The sequence below is a fragment of the Platalea leucorodia genome (assembly GCF_965183815.1).
Source record: "Platalea leucorodia genome assembly, chromosome: 6".
Lineage (NCBI taxonomy): Eukaryota > Metazoa > Chordata > Aves > Pelecaniformes > Threskiornithidae > Platalea > Platalea leucorodia.
The window spans coordinates 15,677,020-15,700,295 of NC_138828.1; the positions used below are offsets into that span (position 1 = coordinate 15,677,020).

A 23,276-nucleotide genomic window follows, 5' to 3' on the forward strand; every position below is an offset into this window, starting at 1 on the left:
GAATGGCAAAAGCAGAAGATGTTAGATCGTTAATTTGTCCTTTCATTCTCCCCAAGTTAGGCAGCGACTTGCTCTTCTATTCTCTCCAAAATTCTTTCGTACCATTCCTCAATAAACCTAGCTATCAAAGATAGCTTTCAGAGCAGTTGCCAACCATGGAAGGGATTAACAAATCATTTAATGTAGCCATGCTACATGGCTCTCTTGAGGAAAGAGGGGTTTTATTCTCAAGATCCAATACATTCTCTGCAGATACTGAAGCTGACCACAATATGAATCGCCAAAGAGTTTTCAAGGAATGCAAAATGGTCCCATTGCTATGTAAGAATTAATTTACAGTTGTATTTATTGAACACCAGGCTAAGTCATTCCTTTTCGATTTCTTTCTTGAAATGAGACCAAGTGTCAGCTAGCATTTAGCAGAACTATGTTACTTTTACACCAGTTGGAGAGCTGGCCTGACAACCTTTATTTCACATACAGAGTCAGATACACATGTTAAAAACTCCCACTGATTCCCCCCCCCCCCCCCCCCCAGAAGAAAGTTTCTTTTCTAGAAACCCCTGTTTGATGGAAGAATCTGGAACTTTCTGTAATGTTAGGCAAATAATGTTGTCTCTAGGAGTCTTCTGAACCTGTGATTACGCACTTTGATTTTATGGATTTAACCCCATTTCTGTAAAAGCAGCAATAAAGAAACTTAGTATTACACTTCTGCTCCTGTTAAAAAATTCTTATAGCTGTTTCACTGAGAGGGTCTTCAACCTTCCTTCTTTGAAGAAAGGACTTCAAATTTGGTGGGATGCTTTTCACTTTCGCTATGCAGTCTCACCCTGTTTGGACAAGCTATAAACTTCTGACAAAAATCAAGAGTTTGCACGTGCTCGATGAGAGCTTGTTAGAGGGTATCAAGCAATATTCTTTATGGAGTCTGTTTTCACATTTTGTCTTCCAGAACTGAACAGAGCTTTTCCTTGCAACAGCTCCTCATGGCTGCCAGAAACAATTATGACACTGGGCACTGGAACAGAAAAGAGGCAAACAGTCTTTCTGTGTTCTCAATGTTCCTCTTGTTATACACACAGCTCAGAGAAAGAATCACTTGGGTTGAAGACGCAGTGCTCATAAAAAAAGTAAGTGAAAAGTGGATGAGAAGACTTGACAGGAGAAAACGGACTACCAGAAAATATTGCTGGCTGTGTGAGATATGCTAATGGGTAAGAGCAGAAGGGGCAAACTGGTGGGAAACGTGCAAAAAATTAATTAGTACTACTAAATACAACTTAGTACTACTAAGTACAACTACTTCCCACAAGAACCTGGAATAGGACACAGTTGTCAATTTTTAAGATTCCTCTGCTGTAGGTATACAGTTGGGAAAGTCATTGCTAAACTACATGCATCTTCACGCTGTGGCCAACCCACAAGAGAGATGACAGCTTATGGCTGTTGCCAAACACTTCATTTGGAGACATGCAAGAGTCTGTGCTACAGGTCTGTAAAATCTCTGTGTAACATCAATGTAGCAGTCTGTGTAACTCCACCTAATGACAATTCTGTTTTTTCAGGAAGGTCTTATTTTGTTTACTGTATCCTACCTCGTAAGATAGGATGGTACATTAAAATCTGGATAAAATATGATACATGCTGCAAAGTCTTACTCAAAATTTAGAACATATCAGTATTAAATTCACCTGTGCAATCTTTAATTGCTTCCTGCATGCATAATGATTCCATCTAATTTCTTTTACATGAATATATTCTGTCCTGGATCCCTACTTCATTCAATAGTCAGGAACTACAGTGTTTAGGGAATGATTAAGGCTTAGGCTTTGAATAAGAATGTCGTCACTAGACTTTTGCCTCATTTGCTCCAGAAGGGAGATCATGCCCTGGAAAGACCAGGCAAAATCAAAGATTGGTCTTCTCTTCTGCATGTGAATTTAAAAGTCTGTGTTGAGTTGAACAGGGGATCCAGAGGGAAGGATCAGCACTATAGCCCTTCGGGATCAGACTGTGTCAAGAGAAAGGCGAGGGAAGAGAAAGCGAGGTCTTACTAATGCAACGGAAGGCTGCTTTATTGGAACTGTGTTCTGCCTCTGAAGTCTGCCAGAAGACCTGAATTCTTACAACAGCAGCAGAAGTCAAGAAGAGCTCTATTTTTCACACTTCAAGCTCTATAAGCAGCTCCAAAACATATGAGCAATCAGGCCTAAAGTCTCCTACATTCTGAGGATTAGGCATTTTTGACAAAACAGGATTTGCTCTCTCAGTGTTTCAAGTACACAGATATTTCGGGGGGGCATAGAAAGTAGCTCATTTCACAAAATAAATTATTTATTGCTTGCAGGGAACTCATTTAATATAGCAGTAATTGCATAGAAAATCCCACATGGAAATTAGTTACTCAAAGAAGGGTTTGGCTAGAGGTCACAAACAAAGCAAAAGAGCAAAACATTGATTATGCAACCACGAAGCTATGCTGTGTTGTCAACTCAATTGAGGTATATTTAACTGGAGCAACACAGTACCATATACGGATAGACAAGCTTACTCTGAATGACAGACACTGCTCCCTCTGGGCCAAAACACCCTACTGCTCATAGGGCTATGAAGATAAAAAGGTTCCTGAATTAATTAAAACAAACTTCCTGTCCAGAATTTATTGGTATCCCTGTAAATAACAGGTGCATGCTAGGAACTAGGATGTAGGGCCACAGGAACCCAAAAGGACTAAAACATCCCCAGCTCCCACACGAGTTCAGAAGCAACCAAGAGAATAGCGTCCTCAAATACCATTGTTTTTCTGCACATTTAGTTGGGAAGCAGATGAACCCTTAACTCTTTGCCCTCCACTATAATCTGCTGCACCAGAACATAAAACTGCAACATGTTTTACTTACTCCTCGAATAACTTTGGAGATACAGCATGGACTACAATTTTGTCTCTTTTGGAGAGCTGCAATTACATGTCATTTCCTCACAGAAGTTACACTTGAAAAACACAACCGGCAACTGATTTAGTAACCCATGTTACTCGGACAGGAGTAAATTCTGCTTATTGCAAAGAGTCCTGAACTCACAGAATGTTAAACTTATGAAGGACTGTCTTCATGTCTGAGGATCAGATTCCTAAGGTCCAGTCTGCGTAAAAGTTGCTTACATGGTTCTTGGCTCAACTGAGGGACCACAAACGTTGTATACTATGGAGCCACTCAACATAATCTGAAGAGAATATTTCCTTCAGTGCAGCTGCAAAATACCATAAATAGGCATTCCCTCTGCTTCCTTACAAAGAACAAAATCTCAGACTTGGCTCAGTAAAACATCTGCTTCACTTGGGGGACAGAATCCCCTTCATTCCTTTCCTACAACTATGACTATGTAATAGAATCAATATAAAAAAAAGGCAAATCTAAAGGATGAGTCTACATTTTGCTCATCTTCTCTGTCTTCGTTTATATCTGTAAAAAAGATTACAACACCATGCTGGAGTAATTTTCACTCCCTGTGTACCCTCAAAGAAAAGTTAATGCACAGCAAGGAAGGGGACAGAATAGCATGGAAATCCAAGGACTGTTGCAACCATTCTCTGTCCTACTTGCCTCAATCACTTTATGGCCTCGAAGCTAAGGAAGGTTTTTTTTCTTTTCTGTCAAGTGGCTATTGACTTGAACAGATTAATTTGTTATGAAAATTGTTTAGGTATATACATTATACTAATAAAGGACATACATGCATGGTTCAATCAGATACTGAAACAATTTATGCCTACTGCAACTGACAAGACTGGAGATTGAGTGCCCATAACCATTCAAAGTACAGTACTGCCTGTTTTTTCCCTTATTGTCTCTAAATTGCTATAAAAATTAATCATTCACATGTTAAAATAACACTACTGTAATGAACCTGTAATATGCAATCTTTTCCCAGACAAAATGTTCCTTTGTTTTTTAATAAAGAAAACATTTTTATCTATTTTATTTTTCTCTTCCTTGAGACAATAGTTGAAAACAATTAGCATATAAAATATTTCTTACTCTTCATGCTTTATGTGTAAACCCATGGACACAACGAGCATAGGATACAGTATTTTCATAGAATCATAGAATGGCTTGGGCTGGAAGGGACCTTAAAGACCACCTAACTCCAACCCCCCTGCCATGGGGTGTCGTCTTCCTTTCTATCTGTCTTTGTCTCTAAGTTAGGTTTTCACAGAATCATAGAATGGTTCAGGTTCGAAGGGACCTTTTAAAGAATATCTAGTCCAACCCCTCTGCCACAGGCAGGGACACCTTCCACTAGACCAGGTTGCTCAAAGCCCTGACCAACCTGACCTTGAACACTTCCAGGGATGGGGTATCCATGACTTCTCTGAGCAACCTGTTCCAGTGTCTCACCACCCTCATGGTAAATAATTTCTTCCTTATGTCCAATCTAAATCTACCCTCTTTCAGTTTAAAACCATTACCCCTTGTCCTGTCACTACAGGCCCTGGTAAAAAGTCTCTCTCTGTCTGTCTTATAAGCCCCCTTAAAGTATTGAAAAGCCACAATAAGATCTCCCTGGAGCCTTCTCTTCTACAAGCTGAACCACCCCAACTCTCTCAGCCTTTCATCATAGGAGAGGTGTTCCAGCTCTTTAATAATTTTTGCGGCCCTCCTCTGGACCCGCTCTAGCAGGTCCATGTCCTTCTTGTACTGGGGACCCCAGAACTGGATGCAGCACTCCAGGTGGGGTCTCATGAGAGTGGAGCAGAGGGAGAGAGTCACCTCCCTCGACCTACTGGCCATGCTTCTCTTTATGCAGACCAGGATACAATCGCCTCTCTGGGCTGCAAGTGCACATTGCCAGCTCATATCTCATTTTTCATCCACCAGTATCCCCAAGTCCTTCTCTGCAGGGCTGCTCTCAATCAGTTCATCACCCAGTCTGTACTGATACTGGGGACTGGTTTTGTTGAACTTCATGAGGTTCATATGGGCCCAACCCTCACATATGACAAGGTTCGCCTGAAGGGCATCTTTTCAACTGCACCACCCAGCTTGATGTCATCCACAAACTTGCCGAGGGCACACCCAATCCCCCTATCTATGTCATTAATGAAGATATTAAACAGTATTGGTTCCAGTACAGAACTTGAGGGACTCCTGCTGGTTTCCATTTGGACATTGACTGTAACTCTCTGGATGCAGCCAGGCAGTTCCTTATCCATGTAGTAGTCCATCCATCAAATCCATCTCTCTCCAATTTAGAGGCAAGAATGTTGTGGGGGACCACATCAAAGGCCTCAACACAAGTCCAGATGGATGACATTGATAGCTCTTCCCTTGTCCACTGATGCAGTTACTCCATCATTGAAGGCCACCAGATTAGCTATGCCCAATTTGCCCTTGGTGAAGATTAGCCCTTGGTAAAGCCATGTTGGCCATCTCTAGTCTGATTTCTGTAAAAGGCTGCATACCTTGTTGATGTTTTAGTTAAGGATATGCTTCCTTCACCTGAATTTAACAAAACTCATGGTACTCAGTGTCTGATACCATTTCCTAGCATCATAATTCCAGGAAATGTGACTTTCAAGCAGAAGAATGTTCTGGCCACAAAGGTTAGGCTATCCAGTTATTCACTGTGCTGGGAAACTACAGAGGATTCATTGATATTACTATCAGATTTTCAGCAAGCAATACACTGTTATAACACACACCACCTAATCATAATCTTTGACAGCCAATGAGGAGTGACTAGCATTTTAGAAATGCTGACAAAGCTACTAAAATGATCGTTTATTTTGGAAACTGAGCCCTTGCACATATTGCATTTGAAACACTTGTGACATTTTTATAGGACTGTTACTCCAGTTATGCCAGTGACTGACTAGATTCTGCCTGTGGCTATGATTTCACTAAATCAGGGTAACGACTCTGACAGTAAATTTCTGTTAGAAACCATGAATGCAAGCAGCAAAATCTAGACAAAAACTTTGGATCCTATCACCTATAAAATGTAAAAATTTTGACAAACCACTGTCCAATGGGTAACTATGACCTAAATTCCTTTAGTTGAGCACTTTCTGCCATCCAAACGAGGAAGAATTTAATCAGTATGAACCATATCCTCTTTCAAACCCATTGGCTTCCTAGCACTTCATTGTCTTATCCAGAAAGTTTTGCATCCTGCTTGAAATTACTTTAATGAATAGTGTGTCAGGTACCCTCAGTAAGCTGGTTCTGCTGCCATTTCCACTGCTCCTGTTTTTTCCGTCTTGTGTCACAGAATAATCACTGCTTGTTCTCAGTTCTGTGCTACTTTCTCTGTTTTTCAACCCGCTCCAAATACTTGATGCAGGTCTTTATTGCCTCAGATTCACCATCTTTTCATACTTTGTGTATGACTGCATAGTTTCCTCATCTTATTTCTGTATTTATTTCTTTCACTAGCCTCTCCTTACCCTCCAGTGCCATTTTTCTCCATGAACATTTCCAGAAACACGCACCCTACAACTGTTTAATAAGTATATTTAATAACTGTAACTATGTTTTGCTTTATCTATTTTTAAGTATGCTGTCACATAGTCCTCCTACAACATTGCTGACTGTAATTTTCAAGTAAAATTCAGTTTCACTAATGAATAATTAGCCATAAATAATCAGGCTTTTTTGTTGCTGTTCCTGTTTGATGCTTCCATTCAGTTATTTATTCCTGAACAAAAGTTTTCTCTGAAAGTTAGCCTATGTTTTAATTCCTTCAGCTGTTGTCTTCCCTTCCTCTTTTCTGTCATCATCAGTCATCTCCCAGATGTAAGACAACATTAGGGAAGAGAAAGGAAAACAAAGAGGGGTGTAGGATAGTGAAGTAAAGTGAACAGAGCAGAAAGAAAAGGGAAAAGACAGACTGAATGATATGGGGAGAAAATTGGGGAGGGGGGAGGAACACCAAAGGAAGACAGGGGTAAATCAGTGTGAAAAAAAACTGCTGAGCATGAAAGGGGAAAAGAAGGAAAAGGAAAGAAAGACTTGGGGAAAATACCATAGCTATAGATAGCATGAAGAGTAGACAATAAGAAAGAACAGACAAAGAGGAGACAGAAAACAAAGGAGATTAATCAAGACCAAAAAAAAGCCCTGGGGAGATGATCTGTATCAGAAATAAGGGGTGTTTTTAACCAAAATTGGAGATGCACAGTATAATGGGGAACACTACAGACCAGAGTAGAGGGCCTAGGACAATAAACAGAAGAATTATTTTAAAATAGACGAGCACAGAGTGAATAGAGCAGTTGTGCTGCTGTACACTCTAAACAGGAAAGGGATTATACGTTATGAACATTAATCTAGAGTTTCTCTACAATTTAAAAGGTAAGCAGGATGCTAAAAGGCATTAGCATAAAACTAAGATGTTGCATTATGGTGGGTTTTTTTTCTACTATATGCTTTTTGATAACTCCACGTGCTACAGTATATTGAATAAGGATACTAAAACTAGCAGAGCTCTGCTGTCATCACACAATGATATATGGTAACAGTAAATGTACAGTTGGGTATATTGCTCCTGATTGCTTATTTCAGCCTTTTGCCCAGCTGTAGTCTGCCCCATTCCTGCTAAACATTATAAATATTTTTAATGGAAATGGAATACACATCAAAAGATGTGATATTATTGTTTTATGAGGCACCAGTTAGACCTCATGCTTAGTTGGGCTCATTTTGCTACAGAAACACTATTATTGTACAACATAATGGACTACGCAGGATAAATTCAGCTTTTGAGATAATTTCTTATGAGGAATTGCAGTTGGCAGATGCACTGATTTCAAGTGAGGCACCCACGTCCATCTGAAGGTAGAATATTCCCCAACAAAAAGTGCAAAGTAGCCAAATGAAATCCTTTGAAATTATATTGTCAATTTGACAAAATATACTTGGTTCTTATGGTGCTTTCAATGCATGATGCTTGGTTATTATCATTATGCTCATTTTGCGTAGGGGAAAAAGATATAGCGACTTGACAGAGGGCACTTAATGGAAGTCAGATGCAAAGCCAGCAATGATACCATGAATTAATAACATCAGCTTTGATAGTTGATATTAAAATTCTAACTAGCTCCAACTGTCCTGGGGCTTAAGCACAGTTTTCCTGTCACTCTGTCTATTAGTTTATCAATCTAACCAGGAAAACCAACAGTGGCTTAGCTTTTTTAGGGACAGGTGCTAGCTTCCACTTGTAGCATCCTCTTTGAAGACTGTTTTGAAAGGACAACTAGCCCTTCTAGACACCTGGCTCTGCTCGAGAGAAGGCATGTCTAGTGCCAATCTCTTTTTCTGGGTGGACATGGCACAACAGTTGGGCTTTAAGCATGGTTATGTATCTGAGCAATAGGTAACATTTGCTTGCGAGGGCAGTGCGTGCCCTTACAGGCATTTCCTAGCTCCTCCTTGGCAAATGCAGCAGGCCAGATGGAACTGTTCCTTGGGCTGCCAGTTGGACCACCCTGGTTTGTACCAAACAGGATTTTAAAAAACCCAAGGGGATGGAAAAAGTCTGAAAATTAGCAGCTAAAAATAAACAGGAAATGAAGGCAGAACTGTTTCACATGAAGTGCCATAAATACACAAAATACAATTGTCCAGTTAAAATTATCAAAATGATGAATTTAAGTAAAAACACTGGGAATAGTGAAAATAATGCCAGGGCAGAAGGGAAATGAAGAGTTATATTTAAACAAAAAACCTAAACAACCACAGCTACAACAATGCTATCACTAGAACCACACATGGATATCTTCGATGTGAGGTAAAGGAATGTGTCCAGAAGTATGGGATTTTGAAGGTCTGAAACATGTTGACTTTAACAAGGCTCCTGTAACCTCCTTTGGAATTCCTTATTTGTCGCAGCAGCTATGGGCTGTAGCTTGAAATTTTTTTTCCTTTAAGTAACAGCTTCGAGATATTAAGACTCAGGCCAAGTACATAAAAGTTTGTATCCTATCATTTGTACTGCATAAGCATGAGCAATTACATAGGAGAAAGTTACTGCATAATAATAACAACAACAACAATACTTTACTAGTTATCCAGGATCAGTTCTTAAGGTTTAATGCAGATTTTTTTTTCCACATGGATATAAAATGTTGTCAGTCTGTGAGGACACATTATTTGCCATATACATTATTTAATGGAAACATAATGCCAAAGAGAAATAGCACCACCTACAATTTGATAGTATTGTTTAAAGCTGGAAAAGTCAGAAGAATCTCTTAAAAAATACAGGGCACAATCCTCTATTGCCAAGGTAAAACCTAGATGATCTACACATGACCTTTTCCTTCTGCAGGTTCTGTTACTGAAAAGAGCTATGAAACTGCTTTCTGACCATTCCATTTAACACTCGCACCAACAAAACGTAATACAGAAAATAAAGTATAAACAGACATTATTTACGCAATGTATCGTGTATGCTAATGTTAAGATACCGAGTAAAATATTGCAATATGCAATTTCTTTTGGTATTTCACTCATCTGAGACGTTGAGACACTAAAGGCTGTGTTTTCTAATTTTGGAGTTTTACACAAATCCAGGCACTGGAGCACTTCCGTTATCTAAATAGTTCCCCAAAAAATTTAAACACAGTGAAGCACAATCAAGCCTTATCAGATAGATTATTAAGCAGGACTTGCTAGGATACTTGAACTGCTAACCAAAGCAGCACATGTCTGTGCAGCAGGCTGGGAGCCTTAAAAAGTCTTCCTCTTCTGCAAGGTGAATTCCACTGAATAACACTTGGTTCTGGGAAAGAGGGGCAGGGGAGGGAAACAACACCACCACAACAACAAGAAAGAGATATTCCTTTCCTTCAGGACATATGGAATGTGAAGCATCCAGGACAGCAAAGTGGAGAAGTATCACTTCAGAGTTCTTTGGATTTGGTGAACTCTCCCTACCGTTAAGTCCAGCAACACAGAATCTTAGGTACTTCCATAACATATCTAAGTCAGCACTTTTTTAGGCGGCTGTCTCTGAAGCGGCACCATAGAAACGATCTCTCAGTGACTGTGCTTGTGTACCAAAGCTCGTAAGTTTGCAGGTGAAACAGCACTAGGTTTCTTTTTTTTTTTTTAAGTCCCAGTGCTACAAGTATAATCTGAAAATGATGACGTATTTTTCACTCTGCCTTACTAGTACTAACAATATTTCTATATTTGGAATTTAAAGTAATGAGAAGACAGTAATTCAATACAAGAGAGGCTGGTTAGCAAAGAGGACATCGTAAGACCATCTAAGACGGTGGGTAGAAACTGCATCCTGCTTTAGTTGGCAGGCCACCTTCCTTCCTTTTGCTAGTAAAGTGCCACTACGCTTTAATATTCTAAAACGATAATGCACAAGATAGAGCACAAGGCATTTTGTTGTCGTTTTGTGGGTATGTTTTTTTGCCTCTCAAAGAAAATAACACAGAAGGGTCTTTACAGAAAGACCCTGCAGCAGATTCTTAGGTAGTAGAAATTATCATAACTGAAATCAACAGAGACATGACAGTTTCAAACAGCTGATGAACCTCCTCTTCTCTTTTAGGAGTGGGTCTTCAATGTGGCCAGAAAAGGATCACAGAAAGTCCCATCACAGAATTTCCATGCCTCAGACATCAAGGACAAAAATCTGCCTCTGCTACAGGTTTTAGCAAATGTGCTACTGGTTTTAATGAAGCTCAGCTATTTTTACTTCTTTAATTGTTAGAGCATGGACACTTCAAAAGCTTAAAATTTTTCAATTTTTCTGTAACTTAGAAATTTTCAGTCTCTTAGAGAAGTAATGGGCTGTGTTTTCCTCTCCCAAATTTAAAACTTACAATAAGACCTAGTCAACCATTAAGTAAATGAATCAACCTATTAATTTAACCTTTCCTTTTTTTTTTTTTTTTTTTTTTTTTTTTAATAACATGCAATCTTTACTCATTTGCTTAGAATTATTCACAGGACAAAACCAGGAAATCACCATCCTGAATATTATCTATAGCTCAGAGTTCACACCAGAGTTCAGCAAGTCTCAATTACTACCTACAGATGTTTAACTTAATAATAGAAGGAAGCATGCATTTTCTCCATATACAACACTACTCTAATCAATGTTCTTTCTACAATCTCTATACTTCCACAGTTTCTTTAAAATTACTCTAATATTGCTCTATAGACTACTGTAATATGAATTAGGTGACAAAATCAAATATAGATTGCCACTGTGCAGGGCAACATATAAATACATATAAAATATACACGGCAAATTAACTTCCAAGGGGCTTAAAACAAAAGACCAGAGATATATTAAACTAACTTAAATAATAAAGGTTCTTAAAATAATTGTATTCAGCTTTCTATTTTTATTATGTGTCTCATTCCAGTATCATCACTGTAGTCAGTAAATTTCCAAAAGCTAGGCGATTCAGGCACTGTTTTAGCCATGCCACCATGTGAATATAAAATTAATGTTGATGCATATTGTACCACAAACTCAATATAGGTCCCACAAATAGTGCTCTGTAGCAATACCCATATTTTTTAGTGTCAACTAAAGTTTTTTAGTGAAAACTAATTACCCGTTCTCAGTATGAAACATCGACGGAGTTGGCGGTAGAATCATACTTGGGTTGCAGCACTCCTCGCCATCTCAGCCAAAATTCACACAGCCAAGGGTGTTGGCTACCTGTAAAACAGTGATATCATCATTTCCAATTGTCTCCTTTCGAAAGATATGTCAACAAAATCATAGTATCAACCAATACGGCTCTTTGCAAAGCTGTATTTCCACGAGCAAAGCAAATTCAAGAAATTGCAACTCCAGAGTATTATACACGTTTTGAAAATGTAAAAGTATAACTATGAAAAAGAAGGAATTTTTAGCATTCACTTGAACAGGAATATTTGAGTATTCATGTGTTTCTGACATATATTGATCCAACAGAACCTCAGTTCTTTTCCATCAGGTCAATAATAAACATTCCACAATGTTTATGAAAATGCAGATTCATAAAGCATTAAATCTATATGACAAAGCATAAGATCTCTCCATTTATGTTGCTTTATGTTAAAACAGTTATTCAGAGCACTTGATACCAGTGAAAAATGCATGTTTATCACATATAATACTTAAATAATATAAACTGTAGTTCTACAGTTCTTTTCCAGTTTGCGGATTGCCATACACAGTGACTATATCTTGCATGCCAAAATGAAGCAATGAAACATTATTCTCATTTAAACACTATAGAAATCTCCAGCACAGCCTGGTTAAATAATTTACTAAGATCTTAGGTAGTTTGGGAAAGCAAGAAAAATTTCCTATTACAAACAGTACTTAGTACTCATGAAGTGCTTTGCATTTTCACAATACTCCTCAAACAAGCATGTAAGTATTGTGTTCATTGCACAAGTAAGGTCACTGAAATTGACATCTTTCTCCAAGAAAGATTTAAAAGTACATGTTTTCTCAAATCAGAATCAGAATACATTGCAATGATTTCTGATTCAGAGCTAACCAGAAATCACGGCTTCCTCGATTATTCAAAAGTTAAAAGTGGTACGTGAACCAATGTTATTGTCCTATCAATGCATGACTGAAAACATTCCATATTAATGTAATATTAATAACGTAAGTATAAAAATAAACATAAGCATGTAAGTAAACAGATATTGTATACGTAGCTAGCTAGCATCTTTGCACTCATAAGAAATAAAGTATCAAGGTGTTGTAATGCTGAAGTTCAGGCCCAGGCTAGAAGGATGTACATAACAAGATGATCAAGAGAGAACTGACAAATTTTGGGGAACCTGTTCAATGGGGTCTAGATCCAGCTACAACGGAGAGGATAAAGCATATCTGAAAGAACTGAGATTTCATTATTCACTCTTCCTTATCTATTTTATCATTAATTGTTATCCATTTTTTTCTTTTTTTCAGTGCTAGCCTCATTTTCCTTTTATTCATAAATTTTTATTTTCATCAAATAAAAGGATCTTTACTTAGCTTTACCCATCAATGAGTGAATTGCTGCCTACTTTGAGAAAGGATGTAAAAAATCATAATTAACCCATTTAAGTGTTATATCTTTTCAGAATTCCATCTCATCCTAATGGCTGTAGGTAGGTGGATCTCAAGACACAGTGTGGAATCCTATTTGAGAAATTTCTAAATTAAGGATCTGTAAGAAGGAAGAGAAGCACAGGACTGTTTCCCCATCAAGTTCTTTTTCTAGAAGTATCCTATTTGTGTCCTATATGACTTCCCTCCCTGTAGGAAACCAGAAAGATAAATAACTCATAACTACTATGTTATCTGCTTGAAATTGCATTTTTAACATCATGTTAAAAATTATTATTAAAACTTTTTAAAACTCTGTCTCCTACCCCAAAATACTGGAAACTTTAGAATTATTACCTGTCCACTCAGCTCTGTCAAAACAATTTAATTCTGCAGACTTCCAGACTAGTTCATTGATTTCTTGGTACAACAGCACTCTCAGGGAACATACAGCTGTCACTTAGAAGTGTTTCCCAAAGTTTTGTCTGTACAGATTACCTACTCCTGAGACATACAAGCGCCCTTGATGCGAAGGTTCAAACCCTCTGGAAAGCCATGCTTGGTGGAGCAACACACAAGCCTCCCAGAAGAACTGAACCTTCAGTATGAGGTTATATAAAAAAACACGGGTCCAGAGAGAACAGCCCACACAGTCCCTCTGCTCCTTCAAGCTGCCAGAGGCACAAGATTCAAATGCCCTCAGGGCCTTCCCCCATTACATATATTCAGATAAGTTTATCACAAACAGTTTCACTGAAAGTACAGTGCTAGCATCTCAGACTTTATATTAGAAAAAAATGACTGCTGGAACAAAGTATTCCCTCATGAACAACCAACCGACCCTTGAGTTTCCAAAAAATGTTGAATGGCAGTAGAAACTCACTTGACTCCCACCCATATTTGACTGAGTTGCTAGAAAAATTCAACAACTAGTCCCTGATATACACATTGTCCTGCAAACAATGTATTTCCATATTAAATATCATTAAATATCATTATTCCAGTGGATGGGTCTGAAAAATTGATTCTGATTATCGTCCTTTAAGGAAGTCAACACTCAATCCATTGATAGCTATATCATACCTGAGTGGTGACCTATACCTACTAATCTTGTCCCAGACACAGAAAGTAGTCTGTAACCTTGTACCACTCCTGGAACGTTATGATTCCTGTTTTAAATAATCATTTAGACCCTACTCTAAAAAAATTACACGGGGAGTAGGAAAGGTTAAAATGCTGGAATCATGACCACTTTAAATCATGTTTTTGCCAGAATCAGAACTGAATCTCTGCAGTAAGGGTTAAGTGCAGCCTGTTTACTTCATTCAAACAACATCTAGTCTGCAGTGACCATTCCTTCGGAAATTAGGGATTCCCTCACATCTGCAACAAATTACGTGGAGCAGTACAGCTCATCCTTAAAGTTCATTTGATAGTGATTGTAATACATGCCTTAAGGTTTGGATGGAGTGCTTAACTCAATCACTTGATTATACACAGAATTTCAAATGTTGTAGAAGCCAGGCTGCATATAAAAGTTCTGGGACTGAGGACAACTCACCTGGAGATCAGGGCCGTTATTGTTCATATCTCACCACAGGCAGACCACATTCATACAGAGAATACTACTGCCTAACGGGTAAACATACAATAGACTAGAAGAAGTTTTCTATTAGAGCTGTCCTGGAACAGATGGTTCCAGCATCTGCCGTTGTGCCTCCTTATCCTGGGTTATTTATTTATTTTTTAAAATATGGTTCTGCCTTAAGTTCAGTCAAAGTTCATCTGGCATCCACATCAGTTTACATCTTTATCCAAGGATCTTCTTTGTTCATACATCTTACAGTCAAATGAAAGAAATGATTCACACATTGCCACCTGTGTGTGAACCTACCACCTACTTCGATTTATTTCTCACCAAAGTTAATGGACTCTTCATCTCAAGGTTTAGAAGAACATGCATGGTCCAACCTGTCTTTGATGACCACATTCCTGGAAAAATAGTATCAGCCTGCAGGACTAGGGAGTCTCAAAAACCTGATGGTTTGACAGTGCTCCATGCAGATAAAGCAGTTTTATGACCACATCCTAAACTCCTAGCCAAATTGGTGTCTTGCGCTGGTTTTGGCTGTGGTAGAGTTAATTTTCTTCATAGTAGCTACTATGGGGCTATGTTTTAGATTTGTGCTGAAAACAGTTTTGATAACACAGGGATGTTTTCGTTATTGCTGAGCAGTGCTTGCACAGGGTCAAGGCCTTTTCTGCCTCTCACGCCACCCCACCAGCGAGTAAGTTTGGGGTGCACAAGAAGTTGGGAGAGGACAGAGCCAGGACAACTAACCCCAACTGACCAAAGGGCTATTCCGTACCATATGACGTCATGCTCAGCATAGAAAGCTGGGGGAAGAGGAAGGAAGGGGGGGACGTTCGGAGTTATGGTGGTTGTCTTCCCAAGTAACCGTTATGCATGATGGAGCCCTGCTTTCCTGGAGATGGCTGAACGCCTGCCGGCCGATCGGAAGTAGTGAATGAATTCCTTGTGTTGCTTTGCTTGCGTGCGCAGCTAAACTGTCTTTAGCTCAACCCACGAGTTTTCTCACTTTTACCCTTCTGATTCTCTCCCCCATCCCACCGAGGGGGAGTGAGTGAGTGGCTGTGTGGGGCTTAGTTGCCGGTTGGGGTTAAACCACGACATGTCTACATTTCATTTTAATTACGGTGGAGTTGAGCACCATTTTTTTAGTTAAAGGTTGACTATTGTAAATAATCTAAGAGCCACATGCTTGAAATCTGCTGTGCATCATGGGAGCGTAAGGGAAGGCGAGCAGGCCAAACTCACTCACTTCAATGACGGGTTCCCAAAGAACAGCCTCTGTAAGAATTAGCTGTTTACAAAATCACCTGTTTCTTCCAACTTTTTCTTTGCATGACTGGGACTCAGACTGTAGCTTTAATCCTCTCCAGACTGACCTCATTCGGTCAGGATTTAGGCTGCTAACACAATGCTCCCAATGCCCCGTCAGTAACTTTTTCTATCTCGCTTCACTAAGGGTAACATTTGTAACTGCACGCAAGTGGAGGCTAAAGGGACACTTCAAAAAGCTGGCGCTATGTACGCATGACACTGGCACAGAGAAGACAGCCTAGAAGTGCACGTGAGCCTGCAGAAGCATGTGCGATGCCAGAAACGTGAGGCAGCTTTTGGCACCGTTCTGAAGTCATTTAACACAGGCCAAAATGACTGATTTTGAGCATGCTGTTAGCACGTGCCCGAGAATGATTGTTAGGTGCACTGGTACTTTCCTCCATATGCCAGGGCACTTGGTAGTTCTGAGAATGATGTGTCGAGGAGCATTGAACTCCCTACTTTCTGAAAGATAAATTATGCTACCGAATTAGATACATCTTTCTGAAGGCTACATTGCACATATGAATTAGACACATGCTCTTCTAGGAAAACTATATGACAGTGGTTGCTGACTCCATTGTTACTTTCCACCTGTGGCAGAAAAGTTTTTTTACTGTTTGGAAAGTAGCCTCGAATAGCACAGTTAATATAGCATATACACTCTATATGCAGCAATGCTGTACATGGTGCCTTAGCATGTATCATATGAAAGCGACTATGAAGAATTTCCAAAACCTTCCATATAAAATATGAATCGACTCACACTGATTTACGTAACAGAGTAAAATTCACATGCACTGCATCAACACAGAGATAATCTGTGGAATCCTATCTGACATCCCAGTCACTGAGCAGCTCGGAGCTGAGCTTCGCGACCACTTAGTTTTAACACTGCCGGGCTACAGTTTCCATCCCCACACTTAGCAGGCAACAAAGAACACTGGGCACAAATATTTAAGCCCATTATTTAGTTCCGGCATGCACAATATCACTTATGCAGAAAGACCTTTAATTCGTTTGATAACTATTACAAGCATTTCGGAGTTTCCTTGATGACATCTTATACAAATTGCGCCTACAGCGAGTTAAGGATACTGCAAACACTGGAGCAAGGGATAGCATACACATGGCCGGTAAACTGCAGTAGGCAGTGGGATTACTACAGTCCCTGGTAGGAAAGGAGGATTTTCCCACAGCAGCTTCCTTTGTCCCTTTGTAACACACATAAATAGAGACCCGCTGTTGAGGTGAATTACAGCAGGTAGTGAAAGTATGCAGACCATAGGCAAGAGGGCCTCTTGAGTCTTCATTCCCTCACAAAATGGTTTGCTTTATCTGCCTTCTAGTTAGCCTAGCCTCTGTTGCAAAACGGAACACACGTAATTGAAGGTTTGTGTTAGCAGCTGACGTGATGTGCTAAAATAATCTGTAGTTCATATTCCCTGATGGGCCAATCAAGCGGAGTTAACATCAGCCCAAAACTGCTTTTGTACCCAGACGGGACTCAGGTTTTTTTGAAGTCATGTTCAGAGAGTAGACGCATTTGTTTACAGTCCCAAATGGTCCAGGTGGCTTCAGCTGGTTTAGAGGATTTCTAAGAGCCATGGGGAACTCTGTGGTAAAGACATACCCTAAAAACCTGTCTGTGACTGTCTGGGCACCTATTTTCCCATAAAAAATATCCTAACAAGTCCTGTTCATTCATGTTATACCAGCTTTCACACCTCGTATTTGTGGTATGCGAAGACAAGCAACATGTTATTCTCAACCCCATGAAATGGTGTGGGCTATAGTATATGGTGGATAGAACCAACCAGAAATGTTCTGACCAAACTGAAAAAATTCTGTTACATCACAAACAGAAATATAAGCAAAAATATAATGGTTTTATAAACTTCTGACTAACCACAAGATGCTTTAATGAAACCATTCCAGCAGTTTTCCTTCTTCATTACCAGAGGAGCTGCTACAGCGAATGGACTTGAAGAGTTCACAGCTGTGGGGAACTCCTGCCACAAAGACTGTCCCGGAGTCAGGGTTTCCTGATATTCCAGTTCTCGGCCTTGAAGCCACAGGAACCCTAGCCCCAGTGATGCAGCAGAGAGCCAGAAAAAACTCTCAACTTCACTTCTAATGGGACTCTCAGGACAGTCGGGCTTTCACCCAAAAAAAGCCAGCAGCACAGGAGCCCAGACTGCCAAACCTTGAGATTCCTGCCCAGGTTCTCATTCCAAATTTCCAGATTCCTGGGTCTCTGTCCATCCAGCTGACAGAAAACAGGGAGATGGGACATTTAAGTTTCAGGAGCCATAGCTGAGGCTGAAGCCTCAGAGCTTGGCCTCTCAAGCTCGGTTTTGTTTCAAAGTAACTTAAATGAACTATCTGACTACCGCAGAAAGATTTTTCTACTTTCCTTTCTAAATAAAACATACAAAATTCAAAATTAAAGGGTTTTTTTTCAGAAATTAATCTGGAAATGGAACTCTAATTTTGAGCATCTACAGTGGAGAATCCACGATTGAGTGTTTCTCACCGGTCCATGTCATAGAGCCACCCGCACAAGAACACAGAATCATACAGTATCTCAAGTTGGAAGGGACCCATAAGGATCATCGAGTCCAACTCCCTGCTCCTCACAAGACTACCTAAAGCTAAGAAATGAAGTAGAATCCTTGGCTTCACAACATATCCCACAGTTTAGGGAGAGTGCTCAAAATAACAAGTATAATGTTACAATGGACTCAATGAAAAGTGTAATGGTGACAAGATACGGAGAGATTCCACCCTCATTGCATCTGACAAGGAAGTGATTCCGAAAAAAAAAAAAAAGAATTTGTCTTAACAAAATAAATGGCAAGACAGAAGCGTGTTTCAAAAGTTCAACTCAAACGCCAGCTAAAAGAAAAGCAGAGCTACTCTCCAAGAGCTGAAGTCCACCTGCTTCACCTAGTGAAGTGTCCCTGATACAGAGGGGTGATCTTCCTGTACTAGTGCCTTAAATACCGTGATTTCTCAGATGCAGACCAAGGTGAGTGTTGGTTTGTCTCCTAGCCTGCTCCAACACTGCAACATTCCTCCTCACGGCATGCCAGGTATTTGCCACCAGTGTGGAAGGATGGAATTTAGCCCTGATATCACTGCTGGGAAGACACATCTCATACTGCATGGGCTTAGCTGTAAAAGTGAGGTGACCGCGTGTGAAGTTCTTCTGTGAATCACAAGAATATGTAAAGGTGTGCTGTCAGACAACATCTGTTGGGAGTTTAGGAATAATTTGATGCTACTGTTTGCTTCCATCAAACCTGATGCCATGAGATCACTTCGCCCAGCTTCTGCTCCTATCTGCAAACTCATATGATAACCGTATTTCCCAAAACTGACGCTAGCTGCTACACGTAACTACACATTTCCTCTTCTGTTCAAACTACTGAGAAATTCACTAACTTTAAACCTTAAAGCAGGTTTCTTGGTGCAATTAAATTCCCTTGCAAAATATGTATGACTGTCTGAGCACAAACATAAAATAATAAGTTCCATCAGCTTTACACCCTTTGAAGGGTATTCTGACACATTTAATTCACGATACAGGCACCATGACGTATCATGATATAAATAATACCATAGATAATGAAGGTAATGGCATAAATAAGCCCAGTCTGCTTATCTCCTAGACAAAACTAGAAGAAAATCTAGCTACATTCAAACACTGTAGCAGCAACAGGTTCCTTTTTAAAAGCTTTCTAACCCTTTCACACATAATTGCGTTGTAACCCAAAGATTCTCATCTACATCCTACATACTCTGAACAAATTGCAGAATTTATTCAGCACGCTTATAGGATTACCATGTTTAATCATTTCTAGTAATGAGCTTCATATGACAGAATCCAGGTTGCCTTAAAAAAAAATGATGTGTTTATTAACCATATTTCCTATGTATATGTTTTTACTTCTTAAGTATTCCCTTATCTCTGTTTATCAGAGGCTGCAAGTCACCTGAAGTCGACACGCTGAGCTGGCATATACTAATACTGACCTTAACTTCGCATTATTAAAAAGGTTCATAAATAAAATCCTGTGTCAACCAGCTTGAAAAAAATACTTTCTTAAAGAAGCCATCACGCACTTTTAAAGTGTGGAAAGGAACATAATATTAAATCAGGTCTGCTCACACAAAACGCCAAGAATCAGCAATTTCTATTCAGAGGTTTTAAAGAACATTCAACCTTCTTCAAGTCTTGCTTATATATCTTTATATCACTCTATCACTACAGAGCTTGAAGTTTTGAGCACTTTATATTATACAAGGTCAACAGTACATTCCACAGAATTTCTGGGAAATGTCTCCATCATAGATCTGTGTAAAATTTCTGTGTAGAAGCTGACCTTCACAAACTGTCAGATCTTTCTTAGTTTGGCAACTTGATCTAACTCCCATTTCAGGAAATCATTCTCTGTTTAATTAATACACCTCAAACTCACCTCCTCTGAGAACGGGTACAGGTATACATAGAAACGGATATTTATGCAGGCAGCACTTGAAGGAGGAAGAAAGGTTATTTACTAATAGCTGTATTACTTTGATCATATAGATTTATATTGCTCACTTCCTCTCTCCTTCAGCAAGACAGGAACTGCGAGGACTGGGCCACAACTGCTCAACAGAAATTTTCACTGAACATTTGTTTTTTCAAGAGGGTATCTGCCCCACAGTCACTTCTTTCCAGGGTTCCAGTTTCCCACTCCAGTAAGGGAGATGCAGGGCAGAAGTATGCAATCTACTGGAAAAGTATGTGCACCTGCCTACACAGGGAACGAGACATACAGACCTCCAGCTGTGTCCTTTTGCCACTACAATTCTGCCAGTGTAACCCTCTGTAAGGAGTCTGCTTGGGAATAGAAGTGACTCTATTCTGGTACCATTATTCTGCTTTATAACCAGAATCACTTTTAGTTCAGAAGAATCTGTGTAATATTCTGGAGTAATAAAAACGGCATAGCTGTTGTGGTATAACTACATTGCTACAGTTCTGCCAGTCATGGAACAAGTTCACGTATTGCAAAGCAGTACTTTTTTCTAAAACTACAAAGCAAGGATACTGTATCACCAGTGCTTTTGATATCCTAAAGGTGCCATCCTTATTTCACTCATCAACACGAGTGCTGGGGCCCATGCTGTACCAGAGGCCTCCCTCATTCACGCTGATGTAGCTCAAGCCTTGGTGGGGAACATTTTCAGCCAAATGAGAGTCAGTGGTAAGACAAGTGGTAGTCACGCGTTTAGGAACCACTAGCCCTCAAGAAATGCACTTAAAGGCAGAGAAAGCAGTCTTTACGTCTACTATTTATCTGACGTACTATTTGTCCATGCCAAATTCCTATTTAGTTCAGTGTGGACTATTTAAGGATAAGAGTTCAAAGGTAAATCTGAAGAGGCTCGTTTTCTTTGGTTAAAAATAATGTGAGGAGAACAGTAACAGGCCCTAGTTGCTTTAGGAACAACACTAGTGCACATCAGGAACTCCATGCAATACTTCTTTCCCCTTCTCCCTCCGAAGGGGGCTCTTTGGCTGCAAGCCATTTTTCCCTCCATTTCAGGGATTAGCAGCCGGTCCCCGGTAAAGAGACCTCGGGGCTCTGTTTGTCCAGCTGCCCCTTACCCCCAAGCCGGTGGCCGCGGGGGCACCCACGCTGCAGCCGCCCCTGAGGACTTCCACTCCTTCCTCTCCTCACGGGAAGGCGCCAACAGCCCCCGGCTATGCTCCAGCTCCCTCCTCCCACCTGCGGGGCTCTGCACCGCCTCCTCCCCAGGGACCTCAGCCTCTGCCCCGGGCTGGCGCGCTCCGGGCTTCCATCTTTCTCCGTCCCAAATTCACTTCACCCCGTTGACGCCGGGTCGGCCTTTCCCTTTCCGGCTGGCTCCTGCTCTCCCAGGTGCCTTCTTGCCACCAAGTGCCAGATGCTGGCTCCGTCCCGCTCTTCCCACAGACGGCTCCCCTCAGCGCACCAGGAGGACGCTCACCCCCTGCGCCCCGCTCCCTTGGCGGGGGCCGCCATGTCAGCTGCCGCCATTACCAACTGGTCACACTCCGCACCGGCCTCGCACCGTCGGAACGAAGGGGCGAGGTCACCGCGCTGACAGACACCGAGGCGTCGACGCCTGCTCCGCGCCTCTGGAACCTTCCCCGGCCTTCGGGGATGAGTCGGGGGGCCACAGGCGGGCGCGGCCAAGCGGAGCCCGCGCAGCCCCTCGGCCGGGCTGGGCCAGGCGGGCCCGCGGGCCGGGCACCTCAGGCGTCAGGGGAGCAGGACCCACCTACAGCGCTCGCCTTTCGCCGGGCACCGCCGCGGCTCCACCGGTTCCCGCCGAGACAGGGCCGGCCGGGAGAGGGAAGGCGCCCGCCCCCTCCGCCCCGGCTCCCGTTTACACCGGGGGGGGGGGGGGGGGGGGCGGTTCAAGACGGAGGCGGCGAGGGGCGCGGCGACCCCCGGGCCGCCGGCGGGAGACGGCCGCAGGGCGGGGCGCCGCCGCGTGCCCCGCGCCTCGCCGCGCTCCTGCCGCTCGCGCCGGGCGCGGCCCCGCGCCGCTCGCGCGCGGGCCGGGGCCGGGGCCAGGGGCGGGGAGGGGGGGGCGCGAGGCCCGGGCGCGGCGCCGCCGCCGTTTCCCGCCGGGCCCCCGCGGCGGCGCGGGCGGCGCGCGCGGCCGGTGCCGCCGGGTGACGTGCAGGGCGCGCGGTGGCAGCACCTCCCCGCGCGCGGCTTAAAAAGAAGAAGAAAAGAGGGAGCGAAACATGAGAGCCCTGGTGAGCCGCAGCCGCCGCCGGCAGCAGCGGAGGGGGCATCGCCCGGCCCGGCCGCCGCCGCCGTCCCACCTCGGGGACACCCTTCCTATGGGACGACAAGTGAAGGGCTGCCGCCGCCCGCTGCCCGGCCCGCCCCGAGCCTCGGCGCCTCGGCGCGGCAGCGGCAGCTGCTAAACCTGTGCCACTTGCACAACTTCGCCGGCTCCCGAGCATCCTCCCGCCCCGCCGAGCCGGGGCGCGGGGGCTCGTTCCCCCGTTCCTGCCTTTTCGCCTCCGCCTTTGTGGAAGCGGGGGTGACCGAAGTGCTTTTTCCTCCGTAGGCTTTTTAATTGCTACTGCCGTTATTCTCCTCCAGACTTTCCCCTTCTGGGGGAGGGAGGTGGTTTCCTGAAGTGCGAGGAAAAGTCAGAGGGATTCCCCTCCTTCTCCCCCCACCCCCCCTTTTTTGGGTGCATTCACACGCTCCCTCAGGCATGATGCTCAAGATGCTGCCGTTCA

At 42.1% G+C, this 23,276-nt stretch overlaps 1 protein-coding gene across 1 annotated transcript in view; it reads left to right on the top strand.

Annotated features, from left to right (window-relative positions):
• Positions 1-23,251: 23,251 nt before the first annotated feature.
• Positions 23,252-23,276, top strand: part of HHIP (hedgehog interacting protein) — a gene marked incomplete at both ends in the record, with an annotated part of 71,123 nt that continues 71,098 nt past the window's right edge. Inside the window, one exon of the mRNA XM_082315280.1 lies at positions 23,252-23,276. This exon is cut by the window's right edge and continues 242 nt beyond it. Within this exon, the coding sequence (XP_082171406.1) occupies positions 23,252-23,276 (25 nt within the window).